This window comes from Onychostruthus taczanowskii, unplaced genomic scaffold (genome assembly GCF_017590055.1).
Source record: "Onychostruthus taczanowskii isolate IOZ18803 unplaced genomic scaffold, ASM1759005v1 scaffold42, whole genome shotgun sequence".
Lineage (NCBI taxonomy): Eukaryota > Metazoa > Chordata > Aves > Passeriformes > Passeridae > Onychostruthus > Onychostruthus taczanowskii.
Window position 1 is genome coordinate 4084695 of NW_024501682.1, and position 17954 is coordinate 4102648.

General features: G+C 36.3%; 1 protein-coding gene across 2 annotated transcripts in view; it reads left to right on the plus strand.

Moving 5' to 3' along the window:
- Window positions 1-17620, plus strand: part of PPM1B (protein phosphatase, Mg2+/Mn2+ dependent 1B) — a 61044-nt gene extending 43424 nt beyond the window's left edge. The window contains exons 5-7 of one of the 2 annotated variants that reach the window (XM_041413531.1): window positions 4694-4805; window positions 7971-8028; window positions 13962-15004. In XM_041413531.1, coding sequence (XP_041269465.1) covers window positions 4694-4805; window positions 7971-8028; window positions 13962-14213 — 422 coding nt within the window. In that variant the 3' untranslated portion in view covers window positions 14214-15004. Of the gene's footprint in view, window positions 1-4693; window positions 4806-7970; window positions 8029-13961; window positions 15005-15782 lie in introns of those variants that run through there. The other variant, XM_041413532.1, reaches the window with a different exon arrangement.
- The last annotated feature ends 334 nt before the right edge of the window (window positions 17621-17954 follow it).

Here is a 17954-nt window from a genome sequence, read left to right on the forward strand (position 1 = left end):
AAATGATTGTTTAGCTTAAAGTGCTTCCGAAAATTAACTGCTCCAACGCTTGAACTTCTGTTGCTTCAGCTCTTGATTTTTTTTTTCCCCTGCTTGACTTCCGTGTGTCATTCTGTGTTTTGCTAATTGGAGAGAGAGTTCAAAGCCTTTAAAAGGCAAATATTTAGCAAGAAATGACAGTTAGCATATTTGAGAAATTCTGACAAGGAGTGGAAAAAGTAAATGAAACAGACTTCAGAAGAACTTGAAATATCTATCTGATTTTTAACAAATTTTTGCATTCACAAATTCTATGAAATTGTAATTTTGATGCAGTCTACTTAATTAAAAGGAAGAAAAAACGGTGGGACTACAGTTTACCTTACACGTGCCTTGAATATCATTGGTTCGGAAAGGATAAAAGCTTTAGCAAAATGTTTCAAACCACTAAGCAGCATGAGGAAAATTTTTTAGAAATATGTTGCAATTTTTAAAAACAGTATCTCATTTAAAGGTTTAAGTAGTGAGCAGGAATACTTTTGACTTTATACTTTTGTCCCCATGAGATTTTTTAATTTCAAGTGTTGGAGTTGGTAAAAGTTTTGGAAGGTGGGGTTTCTTTGTGGTTTGTGGTTAAGACAACTGCCTTAATCAGTTTTGTATTCATCTTTTAACTTAGTGTGGATAACAGTGCATAAAAAAAGTTGTGCCTGAAAGGTTTAAACTGTCTGTGACTCTAAAACCATAATGCCTGATAGATATGTTGTGACACTGATAATATGGATTTGTTTAAAATGCCTTTCTAGAGGCTGACTATTCCTTTCAAAAAGCAAATAATGATGTTGGAACACAAATTAACAAGAACAACATTAAAAAAAATTGTTAATGAGTTAATGGCTCACAAGTTATTTGCAGTTGGCTGATAGCCAGTAACAATTATATTTATACCTGTAGTAAAAACATTCTGAAAAATAAAAGGTTGTCTTGGAACTACCAAGCTGCAGAAGTAGATGTCAAAAATGTAAACTTTGAGTTGTCTTGGATACCCTCCACTTTCACTAAGTGACTAATATAAGTCAGGGCAACATTAGAACTTAGTATAAAATTCCTGTGGGACTTCCCGAAGCAATTTTAGTTTGATCACTGGTGTTTGTTCTTAATGAATACACACTGTTCTGTTTCTGTTCTCTTGTGGGCCTTAAATTTCAAGCTGACTGTACAAACCCATCAAACTTTATAGGCAACAATTTTTTCACCACTGTACTTGAGCATTTTAAGCTGTGGCTCAGGGAGAGTAGCAGTGTTTTAGGCATGCTTTTGTTAGATTTTAAAAAGTAAAAAAAAAAATAAAAAATTGAAAAGCAGATTAATACTTGCACATGTAACATTTGTGCTCTGTACATTCCTAATTGGAAGGCTTAGATTTTGTACATTTGTATAAATGAGTTGAGTTAATAGTTCTCTAAGACCTTTCCAGAGTTCTTAAAATAGAATTATTGTCTTAATACCTAGAGATACTTTTTTATTTTAACAGACTAATTAAAAACAAACTCAGCAAGTCGTCATTTACAGAGATTTCCAGTGGAAGAAATACATACCAGTGCTGTGTTGCTAGTTTGGGTTTTGACGTTGACGGAATGTGAATAACTGCATTCCAAAGCTGCCACTTGTAGAGTATACTAAAATACTTAATGAGGTTAAGCTTGTGCCTGAGTCATTTATGACTCTGAGCACAGCCCTGCTTCTCATTTGAGTCATTTAATTGATCCATCTCCAAAGCACAATCACAGAATTACAGACTAGTGCCACTGCCATGGATGGAGCACCTTCCACAGGTGTTTTGGACGGTAGTGAGGTTATGCTAGGTCACTTTTTTTCTTACTGCCCCTTGCAAATAATTTCTGCTCTCTGTTTTTCAGAGATCCAAAGTTTGATCCCACAAAGTGAAAACTAGGCACAGAAGTCAGTTCAATTCTCTGATATCTTCCAGTTTATTTGAAAGAGTGTATCAGAATTGTAGTTAATAATAGACACACCACAGAACTCCACAGAACCCAAAAAACCACTAACCCCACAAATCATAAGTAGGGGCACGTGATCTGTCTAGGCTTAAGCAGTTTTACTGGTATACTCAGTTAATCCCCTGTTTGGATGATGCATTTTACATATGTGGAATATATACTGCATATAAAACTGATTTGTCATACTCTGATAGCTGGGCATGAAAGATGGTGCTGGAACATGGAGAACTTGTAATGCTGTCTGGTTGGGGACCTGCGTTATGTAAAATTGAAGTAAAGTGTTACCTGAATTTTCAAAATGCTTATCCGTGAGTGAAGTGTTAGGCTTTCAGTGAAAAGTGTTGTAGAGGTTAAGTAGTAGACTTTCATTAAGATGTGGACTTTCATGAATATAAGTATATAATAATACCAGGAATTATTCTTTAAGTGTCTGAATTATATTAGGAATGCAAAGCTAACTGTAGGGTTATTCTTAACATCACAGAGATTAAGCTGAAAGCTTTGTAAATGCCCATAAATCTGTTTCTGAAAAAGTTTGGTTTCTTTCTCTGGTGGCCTTTGCAAGCACATCCACTGTGTGTATCTGCTAACTGGTGTGTAATGACAGTGGGTTGTGCATGCTCATTTGCTTTAGTGTCAATTTTCTGTTAGGAACCGGTTTTTTTTTTTAAGAGAGGAAACAAGTTCTGGATAAAATGGCTCATTCTAATACCAGGAAAATAAAAAGATAATTATTAGTTCATCCACAATTCTTGGTTTGCCACCTAGAAATGCAGAGAAGATGCTTATGGTTCAGTTCAGCACTCTCTGAGAAGTTGTTATGCAGTGTAAATGTGTATGTTTCTAGTACCAAGAAACATTACAGCAATCTTCAGCTTTGCGATTGCTTTCATTTCTTTTTAAGGAGATATAAAATCCTTACAATAAATGTTTAGAAATTTCCTGCATTTGTAGTTTTTCTTATTACTAATTCGTGCTATTTGTCTACTTGTCCTGTGTATAGAACCAGATGTGCTCTTGGTATAAAAAGTATATTTTCATGAGAAATGTTTCCTGTCAAATGTATCTCAGCAAAATTATATTATAGCAGTGCAGTTACTTCTAACTAAGTAGAACTGAACAAAAGGATGCAATTTATAAGTGGAGTTGTGGCTAATTTGTGTGAGTATGTGTGGAAGAAGTGATCAAAATTCTAAGATTCAGGCATACTTACTCAGTTATCATTTCCTTTGCTAGACATGATTTATCCTTGATGGATGGATGGATGATAATACATATCCAAGTTTCATGGAACAGTCTTTAATTTTAATCTCTTCTAGTAGTAGTGCAGGTATATTATTCTTTGCAAAGGTTGTATGGTGCTGGCTTAAAATCGGGACTTAGAAGCGTAATAGTGCCTTATTTGTTACAAGGTTGTATAGTATTCTACAAGTGATTGCTTTAAGCAGTTACAATGTGCCTCATACAAAGTGGGTGAGTACCTTGCCAAGCACTTTGTTGATCTTGGTAGTCCTAAGAGAAGTCTGAATGTCACTTGCTTCTTAGATAAGTGATAGACATCAACACAGGTTTAAATACTAGGAAACTTGGGATGAAGGGTTTGAGGTAGGTAAGTGGTGTGCTTTTCTGCTAACTTAAGAAACTCATAAACTGCAGGCTCCAAATCAGTCATCCAGAGTATAATCAATTGTAAGAAAATGAAATTATTTGTTTGATGGATAGTGGCCAAGATACAGAATGACTGAAGTTTTTTTTAGGATGATACTTGAGAGGGTTCATTCTTAATTCTTCTTAAAGCGAGTTTTATCTAGAACAGTGTCTACAGGAAATAGTACTCCATTCTGTAATTTAGTTGATTTTCAGAAAAAATACTCTCTCTTCAAAATAGAAGACTTGTGCATTACAACTCCAAACCTTTTTATGCCATGATTGAATGAGTAGAGGCTGATGACTGGAAGCTGGCAGCATTGCACCTGTGTGAGTGTTTACACAGATATTATACATTTATCTTAATAACAACCCTGATGAAAGAGAATATGTGAAGATTTACTTGAGTTCAGTCAGTTCTTTTCCAAGCTAGAAGAACTTAGAGGCTAGAAGCACTGGACTTGAGCTGTATGTCAGCTTTGAAAATGGAATATCATTTTTAATTATTATTTTAATAAGTATTTTTAATTATTCCATATCAGTTCCATATTCTGTTTTGGCCACTTGAGTGCTAATATTATCTATCTGTTATGTATCCTCTTGATTGCTTGGTGGTCGAAGTGTTCGTGCACTGGAGACTGGGGATACAAGGTGTTATTCACAAGGAAGTGTGCCAGAATCCTGGGAAGCATTGGCTTTATGGCATGTAACATGTTGCGCTGCAAGGGGAAGCTAACTGAAACAGACTCCCAGCTGCTGTCTTTTTCAGAGAGAACAGGCTGCTATCTCCAGGTTATTTAATTCAGTTCACAGTCTGCTTCTGAATTTGTCTAGAGAGTAAGGCTTGATGCATGCTGGAATGACAGACTATGAATTTAAACTCTGTTCTATCATGCGAAGACTGTTAACCTAAAATGCAAACAATGTTTTCCTGTTTACATGTAACTTTTTCATAATGCTGCTGTTAAAAAGTGATAATATCTTATATTTCAGTGTCTTAGCCAATGGGTGGTATTAATTCAGGATTTCTTGTGTTTTTAAATTAGAAATTATGGAAAAAGCAGGTGAAGAAGGAATGCCTGATCTTGCTCATGTTATTCGTATTTTAACTGCAGAGAATATCCCTAATTTACCACCAGGAGGTGGTTTAGCTGGCAAGTGAGTACAGTACTAGAATTTCTTGAACTGTTAAATTCACTGACACTCTTTCATTAAATGTTTTAAAGTTTTCTTATTGTAATAGCTATACTCAAGTTTTTTATGTTTGAACTTAGTTTACCTTTTGCAGTATATAGACATTTGTGTCATTGTTCCCATTTCAGAATGGTAAAGAGTACATTACATATTAATTTATTATTTCCATGTGGCCATTTAAAAAAAATATATGTATTCTTGGCTTTTTACTGCTGCTTTACTACATTTGTTAAGAGCTTTCAAACATATCAAAATGAATATCAAAAATGCCGGGAGTCAGTTTTCCTGATGTCATGTTTTCCCAACCACTTCATGTCCATTCTAAGTTTGGAACAGTACTTATTTGCTCAGCAAACATTCTCATAAGAAAATTGTTTTTATTTGTTTAGTCTGAAACTGAACGGTAGATAACCAAGAATATTGAAATGGAATATGCATCTTAAAACTTAACAGGAATAAACCTTCAGAAATTACATTGGCTTTCTGGGGGAGCTCAGTGGTGATGTTCTAGCAACCTATAACTTAAGGATTTTAATGAAAAGACTTTAGGATTGCATAAACAATTGTTAATCTGGAATTCCCCAGACAGTAGGACTGATTAGTGTTCCCTGGCAAATAGAGGATGTTGTTTCTGGAATATTTGTATTTTACAAAGTATGAAGTCCTGTCCTCTGAGCATTTGTATGTGTGCACATCTATTTTCATTGCATGTACTTGTTAATGAGCACTATTTGCCATGATTATATCTCTCTGGCCTTGGAAGTATCTCTATATTCTGCACCTTCTTCTCCACTTGTGTGCATTCCAGGCATTTAGAGAAGTTTTGGTGTGCCTGTTCTTCTTGGTGCCTCTCAACTACTGTGTTTTGTTGTTTTGCTCATTAATAACTACATCATGTACTGCTGCACTATTCTGGATCCCTGACATAAAAATTTTCTTTAAATTTGTTGTGAACCTGGTTGCATTTTTCATGGACTTGGTTCAGAATTTGCATTTTGGTGCCTTTCTCTTCATCTTGACTTCTAAAGGCCCCTGACTTCAGGGGTGTACCTGCAGTGTCTTTCAAGAGAATATTATTAAGTAACTTAATGTCATTAAGTATCAAGTAAATTGTTCTTGGCCTCGGAACTTGGGACAGAGGCAGTGACATCTGTAAGTTCATTTTACTTGCAGGAAATTAATGGAAGTATTGGTAAAAAATACTACTGCGCAACCCAAATCAACGTACTGTGTAACTTAAGACTTCTGTCCTAACTAGAGAATATTATTTTCCTTGAGGTCCTTATCCTGTGATGTTACCAGGTCACAAAGAAGTTACGCATTGTCCTTGTGCTTGACCTCCAAGACCTTACTCAAACAGGTTGCAAAAAGATCTTGTCTGTGGCTGTAATCCACGGTTTTAGCACCAGTTAAAGTTGCTCCCAATTTTTAGTATGTCTGAACTGGAGAATTGCAATTCAGTGTTATTGTGACTAGAGTATGTTTGCAAACCTTAGGAACCCCTTAAGTAGCTCCATTTATATTGGCACTGTATAATTCCTTCCTTCAAGCTTCTCACTTATGTAGAAGCCCCTCGTGGGGCCCACTCTTTGAGACAGGAGATGTATTGGTCAGCTGATGGTGCTGTTTTACCCTATAAAATCTTAGTCTCCAAAGACTGTTTTCTGGATTGATGCCAATCCCCTTGTGATTTCAAACGCTGCCGCAGGAATGGAGGTTTGTTGCTGAAGTAAACAAAAGCCCTGAGCTACTCTGGCACCTGGGCCTTAGTAGTTCCACTCAAAATCTTGCTCCTGAGTTTTCCCATCAAAGAAAATCGCAGAGAAATACACTGATTGAAAGAAAGAAAAGTGAACGAAAAAGATTGGGTAATTCCCAAGGAGCTTATTTTCATGTCTTTTTAAACCCACTGCAGTGGCTGCTTCCTGCTTCTGTAGCAGTCTTGCTGGGACTGTCCAAGGGTTTTTTGTTACATTGGAGATGCCTCTGCTTTATGTAGAGTCAGAATTGTGCCATTCCTGTATCACTGATTGTGGAACTAAATGGAGAGAACCCTTTCCTCTAGCACTGCCAAAAAGATCAGTTTCTTTTCTCTAGGAAATCTTCCATCAATTCCAGTGGATCCCATACTGACTCAAATATGCAACCTTTCCAGATTTCTTAAATATGTTCAGAAGGAGCCTCATCAAACCTGTAGCATCCTCAGTATTCTGGGACAGAAAGTTCTGTTGCATTGAGAGCCACGTGTATTTGAGACATTTGCTGCTGTTTTGACATCTGATGCCTTTGTGTCCTTTAGAAGAGTCAACAGTTGGTGTCCCTCATTCTGTAATATAAAATTTTTAGAGATCTTGGTCAGTTCCAGACTTGAGTCTTAGTCCATGTAGCAGTTCTTTTTTGTTGAAGTTGTCCATAACTTTGGTCATATTTATTATAGCTGTCTGAATGTTTGTCAGTTTTAACTTTGAAGATGTGAGTACATAACTTTTTTTGCATCAGAAGTCTGTTTATATGATGGTTTTATTTTTTGTGAACTTCTTTGTGCTTATTTTGACTGCCTGTGAATGTGGGGCCTTAAATGGTACTGCTACAAAAAAAGTCTAGCTAGTGGCTTTTGTGTTTTAATTTCTACAGTGTGAGTAGACAATAGAAAACACATCTCAGGGGTTATATACTCTTCATACCACACTTGAGAATTTTGTAGACAGGTTGTAACCTGCCTATATGTAATAAAGATGAGGGAAAACTGAACTGTCTTCAAGTTCCACATCCACAAATCGGGCAAGAAAACCAGGAAACTTGAAGAATTTTTTATAACAAGCCAAATATAGATTTAAATGTTGCTCTTGACAAAATCTGAGTATGCAGCTCTAAAAAGAGGTGGATCATGGAGAGGGTAAGGTAAAAAAATGGTTTTACTTTACTCACTTTGAATAAGAATTTGGGGATCTAGCAACTGGTTAAGATTTGTAAAGACTGAGTAAAGACACGGAGTGGGTTTCATCTTTTTAAAAGACAGATTAAAAGAAAAGTACCTTAAGTACTTCAAAATGCCTACTCTGCTCAAACTTTTCTCAATGTTTTGCAATCCTTTATTTTGCTTAATTTTTTTTAAACTTCTCTTTTTAGGCGTAATATTATTGAAAATGTGTATACTAGGCTGAATCCACACAGAGACAATGAGGGGGTAAGTTCCCATTTTGATTGCTACACCTCTTTGTTAATGTGAACATCAAAGATGTCATACATTAAGCAAAAGTGTTCGTCACTGGGAATAAAGTGTTAGAAATACAAGATACATATTGTAATGTACCTCTAATTTTTATGTTGCTCTGGATGGATTTGGTATAGAAGTTCTTCCTCTGAAAGACAGAAAACTGGCACCCAATTCTGAAATACTTTTTAAACATCTAAATGACTACCACTTTCTCAGTCAAACCATGAGGTACCAGTGAGGTAACAGTGCAGGGTTTATCCAAACTATAGTTTATAATTGTAAAAAAACTAGTAGTCAGCAAATCTGTTACTTAACTAGCTGTTATGTGTACTGTCCAGAAATGTAGTACAAGAGGGGGCAAACACGCTTCCTGTTGTTTTCTGTAAGAAGGCTTCGGTACACTGAATATAAAAGACTACAAAACTAATATTGACTATTTTCATAACATTTACACTATCTTTTCATGTCCCATCTCTGCTGGTCTAAGGAAAAGTCATTTTACATTACTTCAGTTATGATTTCTAAAATGGCTGATGTTCTTCTTCCCATTTCCTACGAAGCTGAATTTTAAGTAGGATGTTGAAATCTGGTTTATTGTGCCTCTAAACCTGATTATTAGGTAGCTTCTAATATTAGTGTAAATAATAACTATCAATTGTGATTAAATTTGCTTAAAAACTGTGGAAAACTGAAGAACTGATAAAAAGTATCAGTGCTTGTACACGTTGTCATTTCCTGTACAGTTTATGTGAAGTGTTTTGTGGAAGTACCATTCCTATTCTAGTAAATCCTCTATAATATTTTTTTCTTCTGAGATGGCTACAAGGCCCTCAGTCAGCTAGTTATTATAACAGCAGTTACTGTGAATGGTGTTGCACTTGAAATACCTTGAAATTATCAATTGCACACCTTGAGATAGTAAATACTCAGTCTCAGCACAATTGTTACTGTGTCTTTCCCATTGTCCTCTTAACTGCCTATATTTCATTTATTATCTTCAGTTAGAAGCTTGTGTGGGTGGAAGGGACTAACTATTCTGTTAGCGTACAAATGGAGAAGAAATCTTTTAATTTGTTAATTTTTTAGGATTTGTTCCTTTGTCTATTTTGAAAGTGATAGGATTATACTTTTTTCATTTCACTTTCACGAAATTGTGCAACAGTACCCCAAACCAAGGTACACAAAATTTTCCTCTTTTCAGCTTCTTTAGTCCTTCAGGAAAGTCTGCACCTCTATCAGCCTGCTACTACTTTTTGTATTTAGCCAGAACTTCCCCTGCTTTTTGGGGAAAAGTTACTGGTATATGTGGCTTATTTAAAAATGAAATAAAAAATAAAACAGCATAGGTTTTACAAATTAGTTGGTATTTTAAGAAGAAACCCTGAATGTTTGTCTAATGGTTACATTTTAGAAATGTTATATGCCATAGTTGCATTTGTGATGCAGCCATTTTAAGTCTAGATTTACTTCTCAATAGCTGTGCAAGTTTGCTGAAAGTCCTAATGTGTAGTACGGCATCTGTTTGTCTATTGGCTCCTTTCAGGAAATGTTTGTGCATCATCCATTTTAATGTAATGAAATGAGGTAGCTAACCTAAATATGCATTTTGCTCCTAAGAGAATATACCATTAACAGCTTTGACCTTTCTTGCTATTAAAATCCCTGAGTAGCTAGTTTAGCTTTTAATTTGGTTTCTTTAAAAAGAGATTTGAACAGTAGACTGCAGTCTGCTTCCTAATTTTTTCTTATGTGGATATAGAAGTGCAATTCTCAGATATGTGTTTTAAATAGTGTTTTCAATTCTAGTTTGAGCTTGTGATAGCATGTCATTTGCCAGTCAGCACCTTTGTTCTTTTCACTCTAACTGGTACTAGCCCAGAGTGGTTTGAGAGGATGAACTTCCCTTGGTGAAGGATACAATTCCTGTTTGCATCTTCCCAGCAAGTTACCTTAATGTCCTCGAACTGGATGAATCTAGTGGTCCTCATCTCTGAGATGATGAAAACATTACTTCCTTGCTGGTCTTACTCAGTTTCAGGTGTATGTTTGATCTTGTAGCCTTCTGGACTGGAGACTGTAGTGTCCAGAGATGTACAGGGAAGGAAGCTGTTCAGTTATTCAACATCAGACTCTTCAGAATGTCTACACACAGTGATAATGTTGCTACACATCTCACATTTAAGCAGGAAGGAAACATACAGTATATCCCAATGATGACATTGCCAAGTGAGATTGAAATCTGGCCAATGATGCTCTTGTTTAAACTAATATGAGGCAAGAGCAGATGTTCACATGAAAAATCAGGTGCTAGAGACATGCTGAGTCTGTAGAGCACAAAGGCACGCTTGACTTCCGCCTGAGAATCCTTCCCTGAGTGTGGTTAGCAGTGCACCCGTGTCTGCTGAGAGTGAGTGTTGTGCAGAACACTTCTGTTACTGACTGGAAACTCTGCCTGTGGCAGTCATCTTCCATCTTATGGTTGTATTTAAGGCTAGGGCAATTTTTATCATGGCAAAATAGTAATGTTGTTAGTTGCTAAAATATTAATGCAAATGACTAAAAAAACCTCTCCAAACCACACAAACAACAACCCAAACAGTCAGATTAACTTTTGCAATTGAGAATATGGCTTTCTTCTAAAGGCTATACATTTTAGCATCTAACAGTTTTAAAATAGTTACCTTGAGTTCCTGTGAACTGGATCATAATAGCTTTGCAAGTTAGTTCTTGGTATATAAATGAAAACCTTGGTTTTATCTGTTCCTGGGTAATCTTTGTTTTACTCAGCACTGTAAACGTTTCAGGTAGTGTTGCACTTGGATTTTGTTTTTTGGTTATCCAAACTAGTGATAGTAGATTTTTATTCTTCACACGTGTGTTTTCTGAGAAATCTTAACATAGAGCCTAAGTAAGGAGATGTCATGCAGAGCAAGAGCCTGAGAAATAAAAGAATCCTTACTTACAGCGGTATTCAGAGGTCATAGTCTGGCTTGAGGTTATAGCAGTCCTAAGTTTTTTCTGCTGGGAATCTCAGCAGATTACAAGTATTTTATGAATCCAGGGCTGGAGAGAGCCCTGCACTATGGTCACAATGAACAACTTGCCTGTTGTTTGAGCAGAGACTTCTGCTATAAATGTGGGGCGTTCTGCCTTTAAAAATATGAGCGAAAGCACAGAAATCTGTTATGTATTGGGGCCTGGTGCTTTCAGATCTTTAAAGGGAATTTAAAAGAATGTTTTCATAGCTAAATAATTGTTAGCGCTGTGATGTTACAATACCACTAAAGAGTAGTTCTGCTTCCTGTGCTAAAGTACTACTCTTTCTCTGTGACTGTACTCTGACCATTTAAATTTTTTATGTCTTCCTAAGACTAAGAGACTACTATCCAATTAGACTACTTCACTGTATGTATATATCCTTAAACACAAGAAACAATGTTAAAATTACAGTGGCTGTGTTAATAGTTTCAGTGGCATTTGCTTAAAGCTACCTTTGAGCATCTTACTTGAAATCAATCATGTTTCTCTCTTGTTTTTACTAATAATACACTCTGGCAGTTGACTGATCCAAATCATATGCCATTAAGGGCTGCTACACATAAATGTAAATGGGCATAACTCGTACATCATTCTCACAACATTGTAAATCCAGTCTTTAATACATAGCAGCCCTTTTCATACACATAATTTAATAGCACAAAACTTGTGTAAAAATTGTGAATGCTCATGTTGAATATAGCTAGCACAAATTTATTCTTGATTTTACGGTCAGTAGCACTTCAGTTGAATTGAAATGTGAAGGAAGGCAAATGCGACCTTGCACAATAACCATAGTTTTTAGGGACCTGCTCTAGCCACACATCATTAGAGAGAAATCTCTGTCTATATAGCATATAATATATAAAAGAGGCAATTTCTGTCCTACTGTCTGTGGGGGTTCTTGTCTGTTAGCACTGAGGGACACAAGGGAAGCATAAAATAGCCCGCTGTAAAATAGGGTGCAACGCCATGCAGGATGTGAGTTTGAATATCAATCGCTAATAGCATTGCTAATTCAACTCCTACCAGCATTTGAATTGCTTAGGAGCCTCAGGGCTGCTATTATATTGCTTATTGCTTTTACTCTTCAGTTGCATGGAGCAAAATTATTCACTTCTGTCTGCCAAAGGAATTTTTAAAGATCTCGGTATTGTGAAATGTGGAAATTTCAGGGTGTATGTGTGCTAATGTCAACCTCAGAGCAAAACTGATGGAGTAGACAAAATATGGAATTTAAATGTTCCCTGAATTTTAAAAAACTGGAAGTCTTCAGCTATGTTGCCGTGTTTAATATTAGCTAGGTGTATACATAACTCAGGTTTTTTTCTTTGTCAAGCCAAGCAAAAGGATACATCTGTAGCCTCTTCTTGGTGCCCTGGTTTTTCGCTGACATTGTGCTTATAAGGTATTAAAGCAGTTCCATTTCATACATTAAAACTATCTCCTTTATCTTGCTTCTCCTCTCTGTGCTCTTGAAGACAAGAGAGTATTGAATTCTTGAATATTGTCTTGAATTTTTTCATATTTGAATGTGAAAGTGCTAGTACATGGGAATCAAAACATCTCAAACTAAGACCAACAAACCACTGTGAAAGTATGTCTCTTATTTCCTGAACAAATTAAACTTAGATGCATGCCATTATATGCAGTAATACTCATTTTTGTGGTAAAATTGTCTCCATTTTAACTTGGACTGTACTAATCAGTCTTGGGGCTTTCATTCCAGCAACATTACATAGAGCATGCAGAATCTTACTGATCCCAAGGTATCTTCTCAATACTGCTGTTAAGCTTGTAAATGAATGACAGCAGTACTTTAGTTAGGAAGCTTTTGGACTATATGACAATAAAATGAGGTCAGCATGAAAACAAGGCAGTCTGGATTGTGCTTCTTATGTCTTGCGAAATCTGCCAGCTTCCAGAGATAGTTTCATTTGTCTAGATTGGTAAATTGCTAGATATTAATAATATAAAATGTACCGTTCCCTTAAAGCAACACTACTGCTTTAGCACTTGAAAGTGAAAATACATAGTATCAGTGTCAAAGCACTGTAAGTCTATCACCAAAAAATGCAACATTTTTTTCAACTGAAGGCTTGTAACCAAACAGGTCATTTGCTGAGGAGACTTCCATTCCTTGATCAGCTCTAAATGATCAGATTTTGTGCTGTGGGTTCTTAGCTTTGACATTAAATATCTGTTCTACCTGCTAATTTTTCCAGGCAATACACAGTCTGCCCAAAGGTGTGTCTTATGTTGTTCAAATACCAGCATTCCCCACGCTCATGGGTATCTGCTTGCTTTTCTGGCAGCATCATGCATGCTAAAATCAGAGTGTTCACTAAAACATTGAGCATTTAGTTTGATGTGATGCTTCAACTAAACTACTATCAGTAGAGTTATCTGTTCCCTGAGTTTTTCACAGAACTGTGCTGCTACTGGCTGTGCAGAAATTCACAAATATATTGACCTGGTGGCTAAAGAAGCTTAAATTTTCCAAGTTTTCCACTGATAAATGACCACAGTTGTGGGCAGGTATCATCTGTATTTATCAAAGACATTTGAAATGAAGATGGAATTAATTGGGCGGAGGTACTTTGACTGGCTCAAAATGAATTGAAATTATTAAAAATGCTGGTTTCATAGTTATCGTTTCTTAAATTATGATATTTAAAAGGATGAACATGAAATACATTGTTCTGTGTTGCTAATAAGGTGTTTTACATTCAAATAGAGACATGTTTTCTCAGTTTGAAAAAAAAGATTGGATTTTCGGTTTTTTTTGGTTTTTTTTTTTTTAATGTGGTTAGAAAAACTTTTAGTTTAACTACTGATCTTTTTGGGGTGTTGAATCTCAACCGAAGGAGCCCGGCGCGGCCGAGGAAGGCGGAACGCAGGGGAGGTTGGTGGAGGCGCTGAGGCAGATGCGGATTAATCATAGGGGCAACTACCGCCACCTGCTGGAGGAGATGCTGGCCGGGTACCGCCTGGCGCAGCTGCAGGGCCCGGGCCCGCCCGAGGACTCCGCGGCCGCGCAGCCGCCCCCGGCCCCGGCCCCGCCACCGGCAGCGCGCCCGGCCGCGGGCAGCGACCAGAGCGGCGAGCAGCGCTCCTGACATCGCAGCGAGCTAGCGCTGCGCTTCACCGCCGCGGCTTCCTCTGCTCACATCGCAACCTGGCGCCCTGCTGGCCTGGAAGACTGTTTGGCTTTGCTGTAGTTATGTGTACAGATTGTTTATACAGAGCTCTTACTTCCTTACAAGTTCAACTACTGTGGGATATTGCAGTGATTGCATCCTAAGTTGTGTAGCAAGATTTAACTTCCCATTGGAGAATTTGATCTTCCTTTTTCAAATCCTGTGTCACCAACAACAGGAATCTAACATGATACGCAAAAAAGGCATTTTAAAACTTTTTATTTTGAGAACATTATTAAATAATAGTTTTGATGGTATATGTTTGCTCATTGTAAAGTAATTTACATCTTAGTTGTATCTTTTGTGCAATTTAATTGAATTATACAAATTATTTAGGTTTTTTTTTTCCCCCCGGCATCATGTACTGCATGTTTGGTTTGGTTTGTATATAGTTTCTATTACAGCTGAATCACAAAAGCTGGTACATTTTAGGTTGTCACTTAAGAAATGTTTGAAATTTTTTTTTTTTTTTTTTTTTTAGTTTAGATTGTATCCAGTGTTCATCATGAATACCGATTTTCTAGACAATGGTATTACTTCTCAGGTTGTAGCATAGTATATATCCAGAAATGAAAATGTACTTAAATTTAGTACCTAGTGTCAAGTTACAATAATTTGTGAACAAGTGAAAATAAAGAATATGCTGTGGAATAATATCTGTATGCATATTGACTCTTTTAAGCGAGTAATAAACTTTCTTTGAAGTGTTATCACTCTGACATGACTTTAAACTTTTCATAGCTTCTGATGTGAACTCATGGTGTTCTTCAGTTTCTACAAAGCTTTGAGTGATTTGGGGTTTGGAGCATTCATCCTGTATTTGGGCAACATTTCTCAGGTTCAAGCTGAACATCAGCCAGATAAATGAATAAACTATTCTTCTAAAGTTTGCCTTCTGCCAAATCTTTTCCTTGTCTCTTGGGGTACAGCACACACACGTATGTCCATTTGGGTAGGTCGATGATAATACTGTGACTTTGCAGTAGTGGTAGCTCATCTGCTAATAAGTGAAATCTGGACGTCTTGTGTCAGTTCATAACATAACACATGCACAAAAATACAGTTGTTCAAAATAGGTACAAATTTCACTGCCTTAATGAAAATGACCCTGCAGGAATTTCTTTTGGAACAGGAATGCCTGAGAAGCTGAGTTCCATAGTATTTGTAGAGCTTTTTTTGGGGTTGTAGTTCACATATATACTATGTATTGATAGTAGTGATTTAGTACAGTTTTAGGTAAATCTTGTTTTTAAGTCATTCTGCTATAAGAGCTTTACTGGATTCATGTTTTTTTAAAGTAAATTCCATCATGATGTTGACAAACAGGAAATATTTGTGTGTGGAAGAGGGCAGGTATGGAAAACAAGGAAAATGTTTTCTGTCTTACGCTAGTATTCTTCTTAATTATGCCACTGAAATCCAAAGTGCAACAAAATGTTTTCATTTGTATTGGTGAGTAGTAATGTTTCTCCTCTTCTTTTCCTGTAGGGTTCTGGAGATCTAGAAGATCCGTGGTAGCCTTACAAATCTGCTAAAATGCTTTTGATTCTGAAAGGGGGAAAAAACTTTTAAATCTGATTTCTTCAATACAAGGGAAAATTTCTGGTGGATTTCCAACATTTTATGAAATGGGCAGAAAGATATTAGAATTTTCCATCATTTGTTCATTTTTGTGTTTTCTGATATTGCCACTCTTAGCATTGCCTGTACTACAGTATTTTTACCAGCCTCAGGCATACTGATTACATCTGTAATGAACTTTGGCCCTAAAAAAGAAGGAAGGAAGGAATATTCTCTCAGCAGATCGGTGTGTGTACCTGAGGTGCACGGGATTGTAGGCGTACTCTGAAGATACACTGTGGCTAAATGAAATGTGCAACACGCAAGCATGAGAGAGAGTACAAGTAATTGTTTGAGATGTTTCTTATTTCACTTCACCAAGTTGGAAGGCTTTGCAGCTCTGTGGCTTGGAAGTAATTTCAATTGGGCAACACGCTATCAGATGTGTATTTTTTTTTTTTAATTTTCCAGTTTTACCTGTATTACCAGACCGTTAGGTTTCCCTGCGGTGTCCAAATTGTGATACGTTGCCTACTGCTTGCTTGAAGATAAGTGTATTTGGCAATAATATATGAAGATTCTAGGCATCTAAAACCAGTAAGAATTTTACGCATGTGTACAACACACCCTTCAACTCTTGCTAGAGAAAAATCTTTTTGAAAAAAAACAAACTGGTGAATTTATAGTTAGTAGTGACTTGCTTTGACATCTCTCACAGCTGCAGGTTTTTTTAAAAATGCTGAAAATTTGCCTTTATTATAATGTAAATTGTGATTATTTTTTTGTTCTATATGTGGTTTTCTATAGTTTTTTGATTTTTTTCAGCTTCAGATACAGACAGAAGTCTTGTGTAATATGGGTATAATTTTTAATTGTTTGCATTATTTTCGAAGTTCAAATTATCACTTTGAGATTACTATAAATACACTTAAAATTATCTATTTTAAATTAAGAAAATATTAGAGATATTTTCATGGGTTCAATGACCTTTCATTTTATAAGCAATGGGCATGGTACAGAGTGGCTGTCATGTAAGGTACTTGAAGATTCTTAGTTTAATTCTATTTTTGCAATAACCTTGACTTTTTTTCTGACTTCTTTGAGTTGTGCATGTAATGAGTCCAGTAAATGCTGAAAATGGGGAAGAGTAAAGTATTTATCTAAAATAAAAGCTATTGGGGAGGGGAAACAATGAATGTATCCATCTGTACATGATTTACATGCTGTGGATGCCTTGTAAACATTTTCCTATTTGTTTAAACTGTGTTTCAGCGAGGATGTAATTGCCCTTGTGTGTAGTTTTAAGCTAATGACAGTCATCAACTGGTTTTGTGTGAAATTAAATTCATGGTATTTTTCTGTAACTTTATCCCCATGGTGAGTCTGTAAAAACCACACGCTCTTTCATACTGATGCCGAAGGCCAGCTTTTCCGGTCATTTTGATTCACTGTGTATCTGATTTATTATTTTTTTTGGTCTAGAGAGGATTATTGCCACAGTATATTTTATTTATTCATTAGATTTTAGCCTTGTAAGTTAAAGTGTTTTAAATGATGATGTTAACAGGTATTTGTCCCTTTACTGGTTTTTTTGGGGTTGTTACAAGATAGGGAATGAAGAATGCAAAATGGTTTATTGTTCAGACTGTCCGCTCTGGTCCAACCCTGTACTGATAGTACCTTCCCAGTATGATATTGTGATGTTTCATACAATACAGTGAACATAACCAACTTGTTATCTTCAATAAAGGATTGCTAAAACAGTGTGACATGCTTTCTATTTTCTTGGGAAGGATTTACTAAGAGGATGCCAGTGTTACATGTGAAAAGATAACCCAGTAAGATTTATGTGTTCTCTTAGTTGATGGATTTCTGGTTGTTCTGTAGCAGATGTGCTCCTTCGTCCCAGAAAAGCACAAGTCTCAAAGTAGGCTTCTCTGTGGGAGTAAGGAAAGGGCAAACAACATTTAGTGCTCCTAGGGCAAATCCCCATCCCAAGTTTAGCTGGAGTCTTAGTCCAGCTATGGGAGAGTATTCATTTAATGACTAAAAATACCGGTTAAACTAGACTTTTGGTCAACTCATTTCTTGACGTTTCTT